Source organism: Tursiops truncatus, chromosome 9, assembly GCF_011762595.2.
Source record: "Tursiops truncatus isolate mTurTru1 chromosome 9, mTurTru1.mat.Y, whole genome shotgun sequence".
In the NCBI taxonomy this organism is placed as follows: Eukaryota; Metazoa; Chordata; class Mammalia; order Artiodactyla; family Delphinidae; genus Tursiops; species Tursiops truncatus.
Window position 1 is genome coordinate 13,510,625 of NC_047042.1, and position 19,628 is coordinate 13,530,252.

The following is a 19,628-nucleotide window of genomic DNA, read 5'->3' on the forward strand; positions in this document are numbered from 1 at the left end:
CAGTGTTGACAGTTCATCGAGCAAAGCCCTAGTTATTTTGGAGTCTCTCCTGCGTTTCACTGGGGTCTGAGTGGAAAAGACACCATGCCCACTCTGTGGCCTTCCAGCAGACACTGGGAGCCACACGCGGCGGGGATGGAGAGATGGAGGAAAATGAGAAATGCGAGCTCCATTTTCTTTTCTCAAACCCACGGGTCATAGTGAGAAGAAAGCAACAGATGCTTTGGCACACGATCCAGGATGCCCCCCGCTGAAAACAAAGAGAAAAAAAAAAGAACCCCCTCCCCCCAAATAAAAACCAATAGTGAGCCTCACAAAATGGCTTCAGCAGTGGCACCCCCCGCCCCACAGGGGGTGACAGTAGATGGGAAAGATGAGAGAAGTCAGGCTTGCTATTTTTCCGCAAAGTACAAATGTGAAAACTTGGAACACAACTTCACACGCAGAGAGGAGCAGACTAATGGTCGCGTTGGCAATGTCGTGTTTCTGACTTTGGTTAATAGGTTCATAGTGAATCAGCACTTAGAACCTGAAGGATGCCGTCCGCAGCCCCTCCTCCAGGTGGTAGGCTTGTGTTCGCTTTGAACAGAGAAAAGTTTCCTTTGTGTGTTGTTGGTATTTTGTTTTTTGTGTTTTTTTTTGGTTTAGTCGTTTTTCTTAAAATGTGTTCACATTTTCATGATACACAGAAAAAAGTATGTGGTTATTTGGTTTGCTTTAAGTCCCTTATAAAACTGGCTTTGGGGAGACAGGTCGGGGAGGGAACGAGCCTTCCTGCATACACCTGCACTGTGGTGTAGTCCTTGTTTAAAAATTTTCAAAAAACCTTTTTTTTTCTTTTTTGGAAAATCCCATGGACACGTATAAACCATCCTGTCCACTTGGTGGTTTTCTTAGTCTTTTACTTACAAGGGTGATGACTGGGGCTACCTTAAAATTTGTTTTTAATTTATTTTTTTCTTTTTTGGGGGTTTAGGGGATGAAGCCCCAAGGGTGGAGTTTAGTTTCTGTGGATTTTTTTTTTTTTCTGATTCCGGGTGGGCGTCTCTTTAGGAATTTTCTTCCAGTGAGTCTGTTAAGGGTTCCAGAGGGACTGCCGTGGCCGGCTCGTGCTGTTTTAAGCGTTTAATTGTGTTCTTCAGGGCTTGCCTCTTATTGCAGAACCAAACTCTAACTACCTCCCGGTCATAGTTCAGCTTCTCGGCAATTTCGGTCATTTCCTGCCCAGAGGGGTGCGTGTTCTTCTCAAAGTGGGCATTGAGGATCTCAAGGGCCTGGGGCGTGAAGGAGGTGCGCCTCTTGCGCTTTTTGGACGGTTCACTCCCGATAAACTCGGTCAGGTTCTGCATACCTGCCCGATGGCGGGCCTCAGCCTCAGCCATCCACCGCTCAAGCACCGGCTTGATCTTCTGGGCACTTTTAGGGGTGATGTCCAGCTTTTCAAACCTGGCAGGATACAAAAGGCCAGGGTTCAGTTTGGCTGTCAGACTGCTAGCTATAGTGTTCTCTTGGGCTTCCTGTGGTAGGAAAAAGTGGCTTCTCAGGATGGTGTGTCTGGGGGGAGAATTGAAAAAGAACAGTCTTACACTGAGTCCTCTGCCAGGGTGGGCCTCCTGCCTGTCTGCCTGACTGACTGGCAGAGCAAATTCACTCCAGATAAGCAGCCAGCTGCAAGGTCGCCCTCCCCGCTCAAGCCAGCACCCGCCCTCGCGCATGCTTCATGCCCCTGCATGCAGCCCGCACACCCGCAAGCGGGCCAGGTGAGCACGGGTGGAGACAGCACAACACAGCAGCCATCACGATGGAAACAAAAGCCACTCGCAGATCTTTTTCCTGGAAATGCTTGAGATCTGAGCTTTGATTTGAATCCACCCAGCACCATCTCCCCTGAACTTCAGAATCCTTAAGGCAAAAATTAACACCAGGAAGTGACATCAAAGACAACAGCTGTCATGTTCTTTCGTTTAAAATGATTCTTTTTATGTTTTCCTTTTGGTTTCCTTGAATTCCCCCCCACTGACTTGGTGATAAAAATGTTCTATCTATGCTAATCGTCAGTGATGGCAACCGGACAAGTTCCTTTTATGGTTCTCTTTTCATCTCTGTTTTGTGTCTCATTTTAATATCTTTCTCTCCCCCGGCCCCCAGCCCTCTCCTGTCTCTGTCTCTGGTAACAAACACTCTTCACCAGATGTAAGTTAACAACATGCTCCCTTTTCTGGTAAAACATAGCCTCTTGCTACTTTACTGCTGGACTCAAACAGCTGGACACACTGTAATTGCTATGAACACCCCCCCACCCCCGATGTGCTAGGGCTACCTCATGCCTTCCAACACCGTCCAGTGTAATGGTGTACTTTTGCATCAGAGTATCAAGCTGTGTTTAACGTGCTATATCTGCAAACTGTACTTGAATGATATCATTTTCTGTAAATGAGGTCTTCTATATATCAGTTGCCATCTGCAATTCTTTGCTACACTGACTTAAAAAAACTATGAAGCATCTTGGACAAAACTATCTACAGTGCTTTAAGAGGTCATCCTGGTATCAAATTCATATGCACTCTCAACGAAATACAAAATAGTACCAATTCCTTTTATTTGTTTGTTGTTTGTTCTAAATCCAAATTCACAACCCTCCAGGATGACAACTTCGGATCCGTGGCATTCTCCTCTATCTTTTCAAGTTCAGTGCTGTCGAAAAACAACCCTCTGACTGCAGAGTGCATCTTATTACAACAGACTGTTTTCACGGAGCGAAAATGAACCCGCTTTGGCCGCAGTATGTTTTATAAGGATGCTTGCAAAAGGACACAAAAGGATAGGCTTCCTTTATGTGCCTTAATCTTATTTTTGGCACTGCATTTTAGATATCTTATGTTGTGATAAGCAGCGCCAATAGTATCAAATTTTAATGGGATTCCGATAGCATTCCCTTCCATGTATAGTTCAAGGAGTTATTTATTTATTTATTTTTTAAAACCCCAACTTTCAGCTGGTCAAAGAGGAAAGAAGTACATTTTGCTTTCAATATAAAATGAATTAATTATTTAATGCCATTTAATGAGCTGCTCACTTATGGCAGGCTCCCCTAAAGCCTTCATTGTTGTGTTCACTTACCATCATTCATTATAAAAGCCCCAAAACTGAAGTCTTGGTAGCATGGCAACAGGCTTTACAGCACCATGGCATGGGGGACAGAGCTTGTGATAGGGATGTCCAGTGTATTGCTGGTGTGTTTTCCTCTGGGTCTCTGATGCAGACGCACTTGTTAAAGCATTTCGAGTCACTGCAGCTCATAAGGGAGGAGTGACACCAGAGTGTGTGCAAATGCAGATTCTTCACCACCATGTAAATTAACTGGAGTGGTTCCACTGTCAGATCTTGGTCTCTTTCAAGACTTCCATTTTTTTTTTTGTTGGTAGTTAGCTCCGAAAACTACCCCGCTGAAACACTAGAAGCTAGAGAGAGGCCGAGAAGTCAGGGCATCTGCCATCTTCTATTAGACAGTGAATTCCCAAAGCTGCTTTTCATTTTGGCCGTAGCGTTTTTGGCTTCCCCAGGGGAAGATTTTAGAAATCAACATATTTGACTGGGAATGCCCAAGAAACATTACGTGTGTTAGTGAAAACCTTAGATAGCACTTAAGCCACAAAAAGGAGATCACACTTTAGGACAAAGAAATAAGCCAAAGAGGACTTCAGCAACGATAGCACATGGGCAACAACCTCAAAACCTGTGGCGTGCCTTTATCCCAAGGCTGTTGAGATGAAACAAAGTTAATGTTTCCCAACAGGGAGCAACGGTATTCATATCATTTGGTGCTGCTCGTTAGTGCTGATGCTTCGGTACATGTTGTCTGGAATAACATATACAAGCCTTGAAACAAATTTCCCAGCAGTAGTATCCTTGTATAGACTGAATAAAGGTTATTTTCTACAGGGAGGTATCTTATAAGAAAAAACAGTAGGGGAGGCCAGAGAAGTGAGAGGATCCTACGGCGCTTTTTGTATTTAACAACAATCAATGGGTTTTATGGAAAATCATTGAGCAAAATGTGAGCTGCAAGCTCCTACCCCATACTGATGTTATTTATAACCTTAGTCTTAAACTGCAGGAAAAGTACACTTCTGTCCTTTGGGGAATACATTAAAAGTATAAAGAGCAGATAAAAAGACAGCATTTCATGGATCACCAAGAACAAAATCCACTTAAATGAGTTTAGAGTTGGTTTCTTGGCTTTTCCTGATGTAGGAGGACTCATAAGACATTGCCCAAGAGGAAGAAGCTCTTACCGAAGTGCCTTTGTCACCTCATGCATAAACATGGGATTAGTGCAACACACACGTGCATGCGCAGGGTCTGCTTCTGGCGGCTTGACCCAGATCAACTCAAACACAGCCAAGGCTGGCTTCTGTCATTTATGTATTTAATTTCGGGAAGGATAGGGTGAGGTTAGGCCAAACCCTCACTACCCTTTTCTGAGCTATGGAAAGCAGCTGCTTCTTTTTTAAAAATGTGCTTTTAGACTTATGTCTGGCAAGGCAAGGTTAAAAATTCCTTTGTGGTCACAGGATGGTTAATATATGTTTTTTTTAAGGTGTGTTTTCTTGGAAAATCCGGATAGCCATCCCTGAGCAGAAATGGTGGGAGCATTAACACCACCTGGGACTGGCAGCTTCACGACATCAATCCACAGACAGGAGACCGTGGATCTCAGCTGCGTAGGACGGTGGGTTCAGAAGCCTCTGGCCCCCCGGTGGGGGGAAGGTGTGTATTTCCAATGAAACCGCCTTGGAAGTTCTTTGTGAGTTGACAGGAGTTATCAAGCCAGGCCCCCAAGTCTGCTTTAGCAACTCCACTTCCGTCAATATCACCAACCCCAACACACAGCTACCCCACACTCCGTTCCCACACTCCACCCCTCCAGCTCGGCCCACCCGAAGAAGAAAAGCTGAGCCGAGAGGACAGACGAGGCCCGGGCCAGCCAGCAGGGGTGACAGCGCGTGGGCACGGGTTACCTGCAGATGGCCGACTGGCTGTACGCGGGGCCCTCTGTGGCACTGAGAGCCTGGCCCACCTGAGTCTGGGTCAGGCCAAGGGACAGGCGCCGGATTTTAAAAGCTTTGGCAAATTCTCGGATCTCCTCCAGATTAACCCCATCCACCTCACCCGCTGCCGTCTGAGGATCTGTGGAGACGTTTGCAAAAAATGGGATCAATGCATCAACGCACATCTCAGGGCTACGCGTTCTTGACGGCCGAGGAGAAAGTGGCTCGGTTCCTAATAGCAGAGCGGTGGGAAGCCACACCGCAGAACCTTCTTTGTCTGCCAGCTGAGGCACTCAAGCCCCCATCCTCAACTCATTCCACCTGCACAAATCATCCTTCAAGGTAGTCCTGTCCCAGATAACACCACGGCAAGCCTACCCTGCCACTTCCACAATGCAAGAGCGAGCTTCTTCCCGCTTAACAGACAGCAGCCAGGGCAGGGGGGCACCAGCTATGGGGGGGTGCGACTCCATTTGGCCCATAAATATGTTCAGATATCATGTAAAAATATAAAGATGGAAAGCTTTCCATTTGAAATGTCTTAGCTGGACGCTTTAGTGCTAAGAATTGCCCTTGAAAAAAAATAGTATTTTGTATTTTCCTGTACCCGATCACCGCTGCAGCCAGGCTAACAGATGGTAACGTTGCCTAATTTATTATGTTCACATTAGCCCCTCAGAAGAGCATGCTTATGAAGCCGTGAGACTAACAGTCTCCCCCCACCCCGCATAACAATCTCCTGACACAGACACCTTTGTCCCCTGAAAGGGCACAGAATAAAAAATGCCTACTGCAGTAAGGCTCCTTTGGTGCCACATAACTCGGTCAATTTAGGACTTATCAAGGGAAATGACACAACAGCCGGAGAATGAAACTATCCCCCCACCCCCACCTCCGGCTACTGATCTCTGGATAAATGAAAGCACACACCAAGCTGGAGACAGCATGCTTTGAGGATGGTGGAAGATTTCAAAAGACTGTTCCATCCTGCCTGGAGCGAAGCCATTCTCCCTGCAAGCTGACTCTATTGTTCTTCACCTCATTTCCCGGACTTAGGTGAAAAGTTTCTCTCTTCCTCTTTCTGCACAATCACCCAACAATTTCAGTCAATTACAGGACTTGTCTAAGGAACTGGGGTGTACCATATTAGTCTTCTGGGCCTCGGGCTATAGAAACTCCTGTTATCATGAAAAGAAATACACTGGTACACCAAGGACCAATTTTTCAAGGACTTTTAAATAAAGATGTTAATATCTGTGGCAGGGGCCTTGGAGCTTCCTGTATAGATTCTCTCATTATAGGGGAAATGGACTCTGTCGACAGAATCAGCCATGGAGGTGTACGCTGTACCCGTATCTTTTCAATAAAAACAAAGTCCTGTAGAATTTTTACACATCATGAAGCATAATCTCATGGAGGAAAGATGGGTGGAAAGTGGTATAATAACTGCAGTTAGTCTCTGAGTATTTCTTAAGTGACTCCTAGGCGCCCTAATGAGTGGAGAGAAGGAACAAGAGAAAGAGAAGGGGCAGTTCCAGCCTCTGTGGAGTTTGCTGTCTACAGGGATTTGGGGCTCAACGTTACGAATGAGAAACAGAGAAAAATACCAGGTTGCGTATAGTCAAGGAGTAGTAGTGTCGCACCCACACTGGAATTTAAAGAGAAGGGAGCGGTGACGGGATGGAGGATTCATCTGGGTCTTACCCAGTGAGCAGCTTTCAGAGAATATTCTGGTCAGTGGGGGCAGGGTGCAGACGGGCACAGATGCAGGGGAGGGGCAGAGCGTGGTGGAGGCCTGCGTGGGGTGGGGGGGCGGCTGGTAGGGGGCGAGGGGTAGCCCGTGCTGGGAGTGGTGAATATTTCAGTTTAGGACATTAAGAATCTATGTCCATGGACGGGGGCAGAGGGTGACAATAAAACTAATTTGGCTGTTAAGATTAATTAAAGCCCTGCTTTTTCTCCCCAACTTCACCCCAGAAGGCCAGCATCACTTGATTAACAGACTTGTTTGGGTTGTGCCTGGTGGGAGCTGCCCTCTGGATCTTAATTCCCACCAGCGTGGAGCAGCTTGGAGGGAGGATTCCAGGAGGTCCCATCCACGCACACAGCAGCTTTGAGCCCCTCCTGCATTTCTTCGTTTAAAAATTCCTAGAGCAGGGGCTTCCCTGGTGGCGCAGTGGGTGAGAGTCCGCCTGCCAATGCAGGGGACACGGGTTCGTGCCCCGGTCTGGGAGGATCCCACATGCCGCGGAGCGGCTGGGCCCGTGAGCCATGGCCACTGAGCCTGCGCGTCCGGAGCCTGTGCTCCACAACGGGAGAGGCCACAACAGTGAGAGGCCCGCGTACCGCAAAAAAAAAAAAAAAAAAAAAAAAAAAAAAAAATTCCTAGAGCAGAAGTTGCAAATGAGCAGCTTGCAAATAAAACTCAGCTTTTCGAGTGCGTACAATTTGGGGGAATTCCTGGCCGACAGTAAACACTGGGAGATTGCTAAAGAAACATTTAGATTTGTCATGTTCTTCTGAAACGTTAGAAGCTTTGGTGGCGCCAGGTCCGCATCTGCCCTCGGGAGCAGTCAGTCAGCTGGCACTGGTCCAGGCCGCCCCTTCAGTTCCTACTCCCCAGCCCTCGCTGGACCTGCGGCCTTGCTGAACCTGTGTGGTGACCCTGCGTTTACAGCACGCATTCCCGAGGGGGCGGAAGTTGGTTCTGGATGTGGTCCCCCCAGGACCGAGGTACATAAACAGAACCGGTGTGCGGTATCCCTGTGATATTAACATTTCATAGGGGAAGGCGGGCAGCGAGGATAGGAAAGTCTAAATGGGCTCCTCGTAGGCCGGGGACGCAATAATAAACTAAGAGTTGAGAAGGTCTGGTGTAGAACACAGAGGGACACTTGGTATAGCACAGCATAGGGAGTGGGGCCTGGCCTCTCTCCAAGAGAGAAGGAAGAGGAACTCATGGCTTTGCAAACGTGGGCAGCACAGGTTCAAAACTGAGGGTGAAAAAATGGAAGCCGGAGACTTTCCTTGTAACGATATGGCTTTTGGGACAGTGGTTTTTTTAATTAGGTAGGTCTAGGAGTCACCTGATGGGACCCTGGATGTGCATTTTTAACAAGTACTACAGGCGATCCTGAGGCAGAGGACCCACTGACCCCGCAGACAGAGGCTTTCGCTGCGGCTCTGGCCTGACCGAGTCTGGGTGTGGCATCCTCTGCATGTCGACCCTTTACCTGCCTGCACTCGACCCTTTACCATCATTATTCACCAGGTTCCACTACACAGAGAACTTGCTCTACCATCTTGGGTAAGATGATGGGCCAGAAGGACTGCTGGGCAGGTGCCCCGTCCTTGCCTTTCTCCACCCCTGGCCTCACTGTTTATGGCAACTGGCAAACAACTGGGACCAGTGGGCTGGGGTGGCCGTTGGAGTCTGGAGTTGGGGGGGAGATTTTTTCTCTGAGCCAAGCTAAGTAGCTCCTGTGGGAAGTAAATCTGTTGCCTTCCATTAGTCCCATCTCTAGATCAACAGGAATCAACGGAAGGATTCAGGTGATCTGGAAGGATCTCCACGGTCTACTCCAGTCCCAGGGTCTGCGCTGCCACCAGAGTTGGCAGCGCAGCACCGGGCAGGTTTATGCCTGGGATACAATTTTGTGTAAGTCTATTCTAGTTTCTGCCTTGCCTTCTGCTGCCTTTGTTTATCTCCTTCCTAGTTCCTTGAGACCAGCGACTAAATACATTGTGTGTGATTGTGCAAGTGGCTTTTGGCCAGATCGCTGATAATAACCAGAGTCAAAAAGAAAGCTGTGGTCTCTTATCCCCTTGCCCTGAGCAGCTGTGCGGATCATCAACAGTTTTACTCTGAAGCTCAGAGAGGTGGGAGCCTTGCCCCCTGAGCCCTTGGACTTCTGTGAGGCCCCAAACACTCATCACACCAGGAAGCTGAATTCCTTCTTTCTCCTCTCGTACATTTCCCACTCTTGTCTTCTTCCTGGTTCTACCTCTAGAGCTGATAAGTTAGGAATTCTGGTGAAATTTAGACAGGGTGACAGTCTATTGGACAAAGGTCTGGGTAGAGGAAACCAGTGTCTCATTGTTTGTGCAATTTGTTGATTGCTGGAGACGAGCTGCTTGGCTTTCTTTATATTATTGTTCTCATCCGTAAAAACCAGACGGCGCCATGTATTATTATGGTTTCCTTCCATGGATCGCAGGACTACAGAAGTCTCCACATCCAAAGAAGGGGTCCACCCATGGACAAATATTAGTCTTACCCTGATTACAACATGTGGGACATGTCTTCCCACATTGGGAGAACGCCTTAGATGGTGTCTGTAAGATGTTTCGAATTAACAAAAAAACTAATGCTTTTTTTTTTTTTTTTTGGTGCCAAAGTTTCTGTCTTAAACTCTTGAGGTTTTCTTCTCCACTGTTGGACAGTTCCCCTTCATTAAGGGTTATATGCTTTTTCTATTTCCATCATGTCATTCCTTCTGGCTCTGGGGAGGTTGGGTTCATTTTAAGGATAAATCTCAGGCCACCTTGATGGGGACTTCAGAGGGAACCCTCAGGTCCCCCACAAGGTGGATCCAGCATCTTTAACCAGCTCTAGGGAAACCCAGTCTGGGACTTCTCTGCACTGAGGAAGAAGTGCACCTCTTATAGAAGTTTGCTCCAGATTAAGTCGGCCCAGTATGTTAACAAAGTCAGGAAGCAACAACTTCCACAGTTTTCCCTGAATCTGAGCCTTGCTAAAGGAGCCAGAAGATCAGCCTACGTAGGGATTGACTGGCCTGGAGATCTATAATACACTGGCATTGAATGTTGGCAGTGATTCATAAGTATAATGATGACGTTTTTCCCAAATCAAATCCGGAGTGCATGGGCTGAAAAATAAAAGAGTTCTTTGGGAGCTAAATGCAAATTGCATGAACACAAACCTGTTCTGTAGAATCTGGTTGCATGGCCACTGGGCCCATACTGAATTGAGCACTCAGGATGGACCAGGACAGATATTTGTTTTGTTTAATTTTTAAAATTTAGCTCCTTCCAACTGCTCACCTGGACATCAGTGTAAGGGGTTTTTGCTAAATGGGTCGAACAGTTGCCATCCATCCACATCTTCCTTCTACAACCTCTGCTTGTGGGACTGTTACAGGAGAAACATGCATCTATAAAGAAGGTGCCAAGTATGACTTAACTGCCTTCTGAACATCCATCTGCTTTTTAGTGCTTCTCTCACAGCAAATAATGGGCATATTTACCAAATATTTCTGAGAAATAAGAAACCATTTGGGAACGTGCAATGCAATTTGGGAGAACAGCTTGCTCGCAATACGGTGACTTCATTGAGTTGTGGAAAATGGTGTGAAACTGATCAAGTGAATCAGGGGTTCCACTGTGCCATAAGCTATCACCAGGCATCTTTATGTTCACTTTATAGTTTGGGTTTTTCTGATATTAACTCTCAGTCCCTTTGCTGTCTAAGAATTAAGTTTACAGGCCAGGGGTTAAAAAAAAAAAGTGTCCTGAAAAACCAAACCAAATCCATCCAAGAATAAAAAAGTCCCACGTCTACCTGTTTTTAAACAGTAACTGTGTAAATCTTAAGTCATTTTGGGACTTTGTTTTTTGTTTGACTCTTCTAGGCTTTCCAAAAGCCCTGCTATGGAAACTACAGTTAGCCCTGGTGACTGAGGAGACCAGGCAAGGTTTGACACAGGGCAGGCTGTGCAGGTGCCGTGAACAGATGTGCAGACGTCTTAAGGAGTGTGCCTATTTGGTGTTAACCCTGAGTTCTTTTGCCTGGAGTAGGGCAGGTTATGGACGATCCACCCACTCCAGTTGATCTGGAGCAATGGCAGATGGCCCAGCACTAGGCAACCTTGCGCATGACCTGTGAGGGTCCATTCGCTAAGGTTTTGACCACAGGTTCAAATCCATTTTGACCTGTTTTGAACTATGGCCTTGGCCTAGTGGAGGGATTTACTGACCCATTCACCATCCCACTTAATTCAAGGATTATTTACTCCAGCCAGTCCTTCTGTTCTGTCTCAGTCTCCAAAACTGAGTTCACTCTCTCCTGTATTGCCATAGTCTTTATTGGTACACTGACCATAGCATTTGTTTCCCTTTATTGTAACTGTGTTTCTTTGTTATCAGTTCATGACCTGCGCCCGGGCAGGGACCACATCTAGCTTATTTCTGCTTTCTTAATATCTATCCCTGTGCCTGCATATACATGGTGCTCAAAAAGCTTATTTTTTATTTTTAAGTTGACATCCTCTGACTAAAACATGCTTTTCCCTCCTGTAATTTAATCCGTGTATCAACTCCAGCTGAAGTATGGGGTCGGGTCTCCCTACATTAGCTTATTTGCAAATTTGGTAAAGTTTAATCTCAGAAAAAAGTAATTTGAAATGCATAGTTCATGCTTGAATATAAATTTCAAAATATGCAAGATGTCTAGTTTTTCTCATATTGGCTCAGAGAAAAAGCTTGTGCTTTAATTGTAAGACATGGCTTCAGGCATTTAAAAATTATTTGAAGAATATTTAGGTGATTTGATAGAGTTTATCGTTCAAATCGCACTGGATAAAATTTATGCGAAAGCACCCTGTCTTTTAAGGCAGCGGTGCTGTGTAGAACATGTATGACCCATTGAGTCCGGATGTCTGGGTTATCCTTCTGGCTTTGTCACCCAGGAGATTGATCACACACTGTCTCTCAACTAAGACTGAATCTGGCCTCTCTGACATAAGATGGTCGAGATGGGTTGTACTTTTCAGGATCTATTTGATGCCAGCTTCAATATCTGAAAATGAGAATTTACATTACCTTGTTGTGAGTATTCAAATCAGAAAAATAATGAAAGTGCTTTGAAAACCCTACTTTGCAAAAGGAGGCTTAAACAGAGGTTTGTTGAGGGTGTGGTAATCAGCATCAGAAAATGCTCCAGGTGCTATTCATTCTCTAGTAGGGTCTTGAGACAGAAGGGAATTAACTAAACAACATGCTCAAAATCTGTAGCAGTTGTAAGCCCAGCAATGGGTTTGTGTAAAGTGCGACGCCCGGCAGTGGTACTCCTGGACCCTCTCATATCTGCCAGAGAAGGCTCCTCTTTCAGCTTCTGCGTATGAGTTTGCAGGTTCTTGCTTCAAGTGCATGTGGTAAAGGAGTCTCTTTTCCCCAGTTCTGTATATTTCTCATCAAGGATATGCAATGTGCAAGGTTCACTCATTCTGCACGTAGAACCTAGATATCCCATTGGCCACTGTGCAACTGAACTTTCATTTGGCCCATTAAGTAGCTCTGGAAAAGGCTAGTCCTTTCCTGCCCAGCTTGAGACAAATGGCAAGATAGAATCCAGTGCCATCCATCCGTCTGTCTGTCCGTCTATCCGTTCATTCACCTCTCTGTCCATCCAAAATGTACTGAGTGTTTACCTTGCGTAAAATACTGTATTCGTGGGGTATTTTGTACTTTTCATATTTAAACATTTCACATTTAATTTATTTCTTCTCTATAAGATGTTTGATATCCGTTCCTTTTCTTTCAGGCCCAAAGCTTAACAGTCTATTGTAAATTTATGACCTCGCTGCTATTTAGAAATAGAGTGTTTTACAGAAGCTTTTGCAGAAGAGCAAATTGGAACAAAGTTTGAATCTCTTCTCACAACAACCCTATGAGGAGTTTCTTTGTTGGGGAAAAAAATCTGGTTATAATTAAATTAATTTTTTATGAGTTTATTCGAGTAAGACTAGACTTTTTTGGCCCAAATGAGAGGAGTTATATATCTAAACAACTTAAAACAACAGGCTGATGGCAAACTCCATCAAATCCTGAAACTCTGTTTGGTATTGACCCATTTTTAAAATCAAGAGCATCCAGGCTAGTGTACTGAAGTACTTGGGCATTTTAATCTTTCCATAATCTCTCATTTTCTTCTCCATTCCACAAGCATCTTTCTTGCCTGAGTTATCCATATAATTGAATATCTATGTATATATGCACACATATATGTATGCACATGTGTATATGTACATATATATTTTTGGCGGGGGTGTCGCTTGTCGGGGGAAGACACAGCGACCCTCCGGTTTGCCTTGCATTTCCAGACTTGCCCTATGATATGGAGAGTCCCTACTGTTCCTGTTATAACAGGTCATTCATGACACCTGACCAAACACAGATACTTACATGTGTCCTTGTTTTATGGCACAGATGCCTCTGCAGTGCTTTAGCCTTTAAACCCGTAACCGTTGGATATATGGTGCCTGGAGAATTATAATCTATGCACATATTCTGTCATTCTTATATATAAGTAAAAATTGCACTAAAGGTGAACAACATTAAATTAGACCACTGTCACGTTCATCTCTATGTGTTTCTATTTGCATGTGATACACATGCTGTCTTCACCTAGGGCCAAATACCATTTCTAAAATGTGTATGTGCCGCCCGCTCAGGGAAGCCGACTTGCAGCCTTCGGTTCTTTTGTGAACGGTTGTTCAGAGGTTTCTCACTGGATTCCGCCCATGCAGCTTCCCCTCGCACCACTGGAGGCGGCTCATGGCGCACATCCCCCCTCCCCGCCCACAGGTGCTCTCTCTTATTTCCTCTGACACCTGCAAATGGAATGGCAGGGGACCTCACACACACAGAAAGGCAGCCTGACCTGCCGGCCGAGTGCCAGCTGCTGGCTATCTCAGTTCTGAGCTCTGTGGCTCATGCCCTGAAAACTGGTCAGTTTCTCGCTTCTGAAGCGGCCGGACTGACTCAGCACATCAGAAGGCGCCTGAGGTGGAAACGGCCCCTCCACGTACACGTTTGAGGGGGTTGGGGGGCCTGCTTCCCCAAGGAACCGTCTGGCCCTGGGCACGGACCTCATCCGGATACTGGCCCAGTGGGGCCAGGAAATTCCTGTTCAACTTGAAAGAAGCAGAAAGAGAGGGAGGGAGGAAGGTATGTAGGGATGCACGGGTGGGGTGGGAGGAGAGAGAGAGAGAGAGAGAGACATTGCAATTAGGCAACGAGAAGGCCACCATGGCTTAACGGAGCCAGGAGGGATACTTACTGCTGACTAACTGGCCCACGCTCAAAGCCGAGGAGGAGGAAGATGAGGAGGAAGCAGAGGAAGGCTGCCGGGCGGGGCTCTGAGACATGGCTGCTTGGCTGTGAGCCAGGTGCAGAAGGCTGCTTTGGGAGGCCGCTTGACCCACCGACGTCTGGGAGGGCTGGTGGAGCTACAATGGGGGATGTAAAAAATACACAAAGGCATGAAAAACTAGGAGGGAAATGCCAGGGAACAGAAGTGTCATCTGGGGTTGAATCATTTCCAAGAAGATACGCTTCTCTGGAAGAGTGCACACCCTACACCACAGGGAGGATTTTTTTTTTTTTTTTTTGTATATAATATGTTGCTGCTGTCTTGACAGGCATTTTATTAGTAATTCTAAATATATTATTAATTTCTTACTTAGCTTGCTGGAGCACCCAATTTTCTACATTTCCTGACCGCGGTGTGCCATTGGACTCTTTGTGCCTGTTCACGCAATTACAGTGTGCTTGACAGGCTTCTCCAGAACGTATAGATAAAATATAACACCTACCATCAACTCGGAATGCAAACCGCAATATCAAAGGCAGGCTGTGCCCAGCCATTTTCTCTTAGGTAACTGGTGTTTTTAGGAAAGTTCCAATTTAGGCTGAGTGTATATGGGAACTTCCTGCTCTCCCAGACCCAAGAGTCTGGGTGTATTACTGTGGAGTCGGAAAAAATGCTCTGTAAGATCCTTTGGAAATTAAGAAAGAAATTGGGGCAGTCAGGACAAAAGTACTGATTAATACTTGTAGCTCTCTGTTGTCACTGTCTTACTCTGTGCCAGCACTTTGTTCGGGACTTTTATGCCCTCTCATTTCACTCCTACGTCAGCCTGAGAAGTGGGTATGATTTTGACCCCTTTTTTACCAACAAGGAAGATGAGGCACAGAGAGTTTAAAGGATTTGGTCAGTTCCTTTGGCAGGTGGGGAGGATCTGGTCTCTGGGCCCGTGAAGTCTGACCCCAGGGCTTGAGCTCTTAGTCATAGCGCCTCAAGAAAGAATTCACTTTTTGAAAAATTCTGTGTGCCGTAAGGAAGGTGGTCTTTATGTCCATGTGCTCATGACTCCTTTACAGGTCATCAAAGTGCTGTTGTTCTGAGAGCTGAGAAGCTCAGCTGAGGGGAGGAAGAAGAGAGAAAAGGGAAACGCTTGCAGGTGCCGGGTCCACTTATATGCCCGGGAGGGGTCTCACCCATGTATTGACCCTCTAGGAAGCTGACACAAAGGGCAGCCCAGGACCCAGCACAGGTGCACAGGTAGCCTCAGCAGTGGCCACCTTTGTTGGTTGGACAGAGTACTTTACAAAGTGCTTTCATAGCCATCATCACACTCCCAGAGGTGTAGGAAGGTCTTTATAAAAGGCTTTTATAAAAGGTAGTCAGACTGGGGGCAGAATCAGGCCAAGCCCTGAACTTTGGTGGAAGAGCCACTACACAAAATCAGGCACTGACCTTTGACCACCTCCTCGGGATCTAAGAGTCAGCCCGGGAGGTTTCAACTTCACACTTGTCCCTGCTTTCCCAGTGTGTGTTCAATTTCTCATTCAACTTTACCGAGATATAATTTACACATAATAAAATACACCCATTTAATACAAACATTTTGATGAGTTTTGTCGAATGTATACGTCTGTGAAACCACCACATAATCAAGATACAGAACCTTCCTATCATTCTATGAAATTCCCTAAGCCCCTCTGCGATCAATTTTCCCTCACCTCCTGGCTTTCTGCCATAATGGACCCATTTGGCATGGCTCTAAAAATGGAATTGTATGGCATGTCCTCTTTCTGCATCTGGCTTCTTTTGCTCAGATACCGTTGTTGAGATTCGCCTGTTTTGTTGCATGTATCAGTAGCTCATTCCTTTTTATTGCTGAATACTATATATAGCGTATACCTGTATGTATACCTATGCCACAGGTTGTTTATCCATTCATCTGTTGATGGACATTTGGGTTATTTCCAGTTTGGTGCTGTTATGAAGAAAACTGTGATAAACACTGATGTACAAGTCTCTGTGTGTACCTTGTGTTTTCATTTCTTATATGTAAATACCTAGGAGTGGAATTGTGGAAATGACTGGGTCATACCATAAACGCCTATTTACCTTTTAAAGAAACTACCAAGCTGATGTCCAAAGTGGTGGTAGCCTTTGACAGTCTCACCAGCAACGTATGAGAATTCCAGTTGCTCCACATCGGCACCAACACCTGGGATTGTCAGTCTTTCTAATTCCCTAAAGTGTTTTTAACCATCAGTTAACATCTTACTTTCAAACAACTGTTAGTCAAGTGCTACTTTGGAAATGTGCTTCAGGAGCTATTTCCCCTCTGGTTCCCCGTGGTGATGCTTTTGCTTCTCCCATTCACGTGGTATCTCTATGTGGCAGAGACACTTGGCGTGATTACAGGAAGTAAATGGTTGTCCCTAGGCCACGAGTCTGCTGAACATTAGGATCCAGGCTCCCGCCTCACAGTTCAGGGCTCTTTCCAGGATGCCAGGGTGTCCCGCTCCAGAATTGTCTGCAGTTACATCTCAAGTGAACAGCCTTATTATTACTCCACTGTGCAAAGACTGTGAACTGAAGACAGTTGTAATTGACACGGAACCCAATTTAATATGCATCAAGCATCTGCCTAAAGTAATTAGCCAGTCTGCTGAGCACATAATCAACAACTGAATCCAGTAAGTTTTATTCTGTAGGAATGCACACTGAAGATGAAATCTATTTTTAATTTGCCTAATAAATTGTGATGGATATTTGCATGTCAGTCTACCCCCTCTAGCCTATTGAGTTGTCCTTCTAAATATTGTTACTTGACAAAAGCTTTGTACAGTTTGGAGTTACTGAATGAGCCAGTCTTCGGTTTTACCATTTCATCAATAAAAACTGGCCCTGGGTGTGGCAAAGTACCATCAAGGAACTGGAAAAGACAATAATCAATTAAAATTTTTCTTCCTCAGACACAACTCAGTAAAATGACTAGGCTGCAATCTCATTGAGGAGTCACTCAAGCAAGCTATGGCTTATGCATTAAGCTACGCAGGAGAAGGAATTCTAGAAGAAAGTAAAATAGATCTTTTAGGGGTTTGTTCTATGTCTACATAGTTAGAGAGATGAATCTAAGATATCTAAGAATCTAGGAAAGATGTATTTCTTCCAAAGAAAATAAGCATGTTTTAGGACACTGGGGTCCTGCTTACCCTCCAGAGTTCAACCAGACACTTCAGAACCAATAAAAATTCTGAAAGGTTCTTAGTTGTCAAAAATCAAGATTTTATGGTTATGGCATTTCTAGCAGATTAATACTGGCTGAGAGCACGGAGAGTCCACACAAGAGGAAAGTGAAGGGGCAGTTCATGTTAGCCTGGGGCTTTGCTTTATCCAGAGAAGGAAGGAGAGGACGATGCCCATCCCACACAGTCAATGAGAAACAGGGAGGCACAGGATTGAGTCTGAAAAGCTTTATACTTCTGCTGCCTCTCACAGGCTGCCTTCGATGCTTTGTTTGTGTTAGTTGGTACTGCTGGAGATGTTTAACATATTCAACAAAAATAGATACAGGCACACTTTGAAGTCCTTCTTGATCGTCTGTGCCACTGCTCCTCATATACCTTCTATGTGTAACACACTATATCCTTAATAATATTTTAGTTTCTGGAATAAAGCATCTTCTAATTAAATTCACGATTGACATAAAAACAAGTGGGGGTGGAAAATGGGATAAAATGCAGAACCAGAATGTGATAGAGGAGACGGAAAAGTCAGTCCACATAAACAGTAAAATTCAAATGGGATTAAATATAGAGAAATTCATTTGATGGGGGAGGGAGGAGAAACTGTCCAAACACACAGAGGCAAAATGGAGGAGACCTGGGCTTTTATAAATATCTCAGGGAGGCATAACGAACCCCCAGCTAAAGCCCCCTTGTGGTGCTATGGAGAAAATGAGTATAACCCCGCGGGCTCTAGCAGAAGAAGCCAGAGTGTGCAGGAAGACATCATGATTCTCCCTCCTTCTCTGCAATGGCTGGCATTTTTCTGTGTACTGGGTCCCTTATAATAGCTGGCAGAGAAATGAAATCAGTGGTTCTCAAGATTCAGGGCTTTCAGAATCACCTGGAGGGCTGTTAAAATACAGAGCCCTGGGCCCCATCCCCACAGTGTCTGGTGCAGTAGGTCCAGGGTGGGCCTCAAGAATTTGCGTTTCTAACAAGTTCCCAGGTGAAGGTAATGTTGCTGGTTGAGGGACCACCCAAGGTTTTGGATGGAGCTTCTCCTACACAAAAGGTAAAGAAAGTGGACTTACTATGTCTAGACAAGAGAAGCCCGAGCCCGAGTTCAATAAGAACCTTTACTAATTAGGAGGGCATAAAGAATACCTGAGTGTCATTGAGGAGTTCATTCTACCGTGGACAGGACAACTGCACAGGTGTCACATTTGCTGAAAGATTCAGGGTTGACCTCAGGACAATCTAACTTGAAAAATTTTGAGGACTAAAATTTTGAAAGATTTTGATAACTACCATCTCCCTTGGGTATCATGTTCTAGACATTTAAATCTAGAGATTTCAGTTATCAAAAATTTTCTAGACATGATACCCAAGGGAGATTTTAGTTATCTCTGCAGGAAGTTTAGAAAAGTATGGAGGGAGTTATCCTTCTGGCAGAGTTTAGGAGACATACTGGGTTTCCTCTGGCTCAGTTCCATGGCTCTGAAGCATCTCTTGAGGCTATAAGCAGGAAGCAGAGCCCCAGGTGTAAGGCTCCATCATAGGCCCCTCCTGCCTGCAGGGGAGTAGGTATGGCAGAAGCTCTAATGGTCTCAGGAAAGAGAACTGAGAACAGTGTCACTCCTCCAGCCACCATGAGGATGTGAGGAAGTGAGGAGAATCAGAACCTGAGCAGCATTCGGGGCCGATGCCCAGACACAGGCAGCAAAGGCCAAGGCAGTCATCATGCAAGCTTGGGACACACGAGCAGGGCTCAGCAGGGACAGGGATGGGACAGGAGTCAGATCTTAGTGCAGAGGAAGGGCTTAACAGAGAGAAAAGAGAACTAGAGAAGACAGCGCTATGTGGAAGGTATCCCCAGGCTGCCGGCAGGTGCTCATTTGGAACATACTGGAAAATGCAGAAGACACAGAATTGGAAAGCCACAGCAGGGCCTGGGCTGCACTCTCCTGGGAGCGTGGCTCTGGGATCCGGCGTCCCGGACAAGGAAACACTATGCTTTGGCAACAATTAAATTTGAACATGACGGACGGAGCACCCAGCATGGGCGGGGTCCTGAGCAAGGCTGAATCAGTCTGGTCTCAGCCTCCTTTCAGGTACAGACTCATAGTGACAGTACAGGTTGATGACAGTGAACGGAGCAAGGGGAAGTCAGAGGTGAGGGAATGACACAGGCAAGCTTCACAAAGGAGGGATCCTGGGCAGAGGGACAGTGTCAGGAGCTTCCCAGACACA

General features: G+C 45.7%; 1 protein-coding gene across 1 annotated transcript in view; it reads right to left on the bottom strand.

Moving 5' to 3' along the window:
- Window positions 1-346: 346 nt before the first annotated feature.
- POU6F2 (POU class 6 homeobox 2) overlaps window positions 347-19,628 on the bottom strand; it is a 382,181-nt gene continuing 362,899 nt past the window's right edge. Inside the window, exons 8-10 of the mRNA XM_073809538.1 lie at window positions 14,131-14,299; window positions 5,022-5,190; window positions 347-1,554 (exon numbers count right to left, since the gene is read on the bottom strand). Of these exons, the coding sequence (XP_073665639.1) occupies window positions 1,050-1,554; window positions 5,022-5,190; window positions 14,131-14,299 (843 nt within the window). The 3' untranslated portion in view covers window positions 347-1,049. The remainder of the gene's footprint in view (window positions 1,555-5,021; window positions 5,191-14,130; window positions 14,300-19,628) is intronic.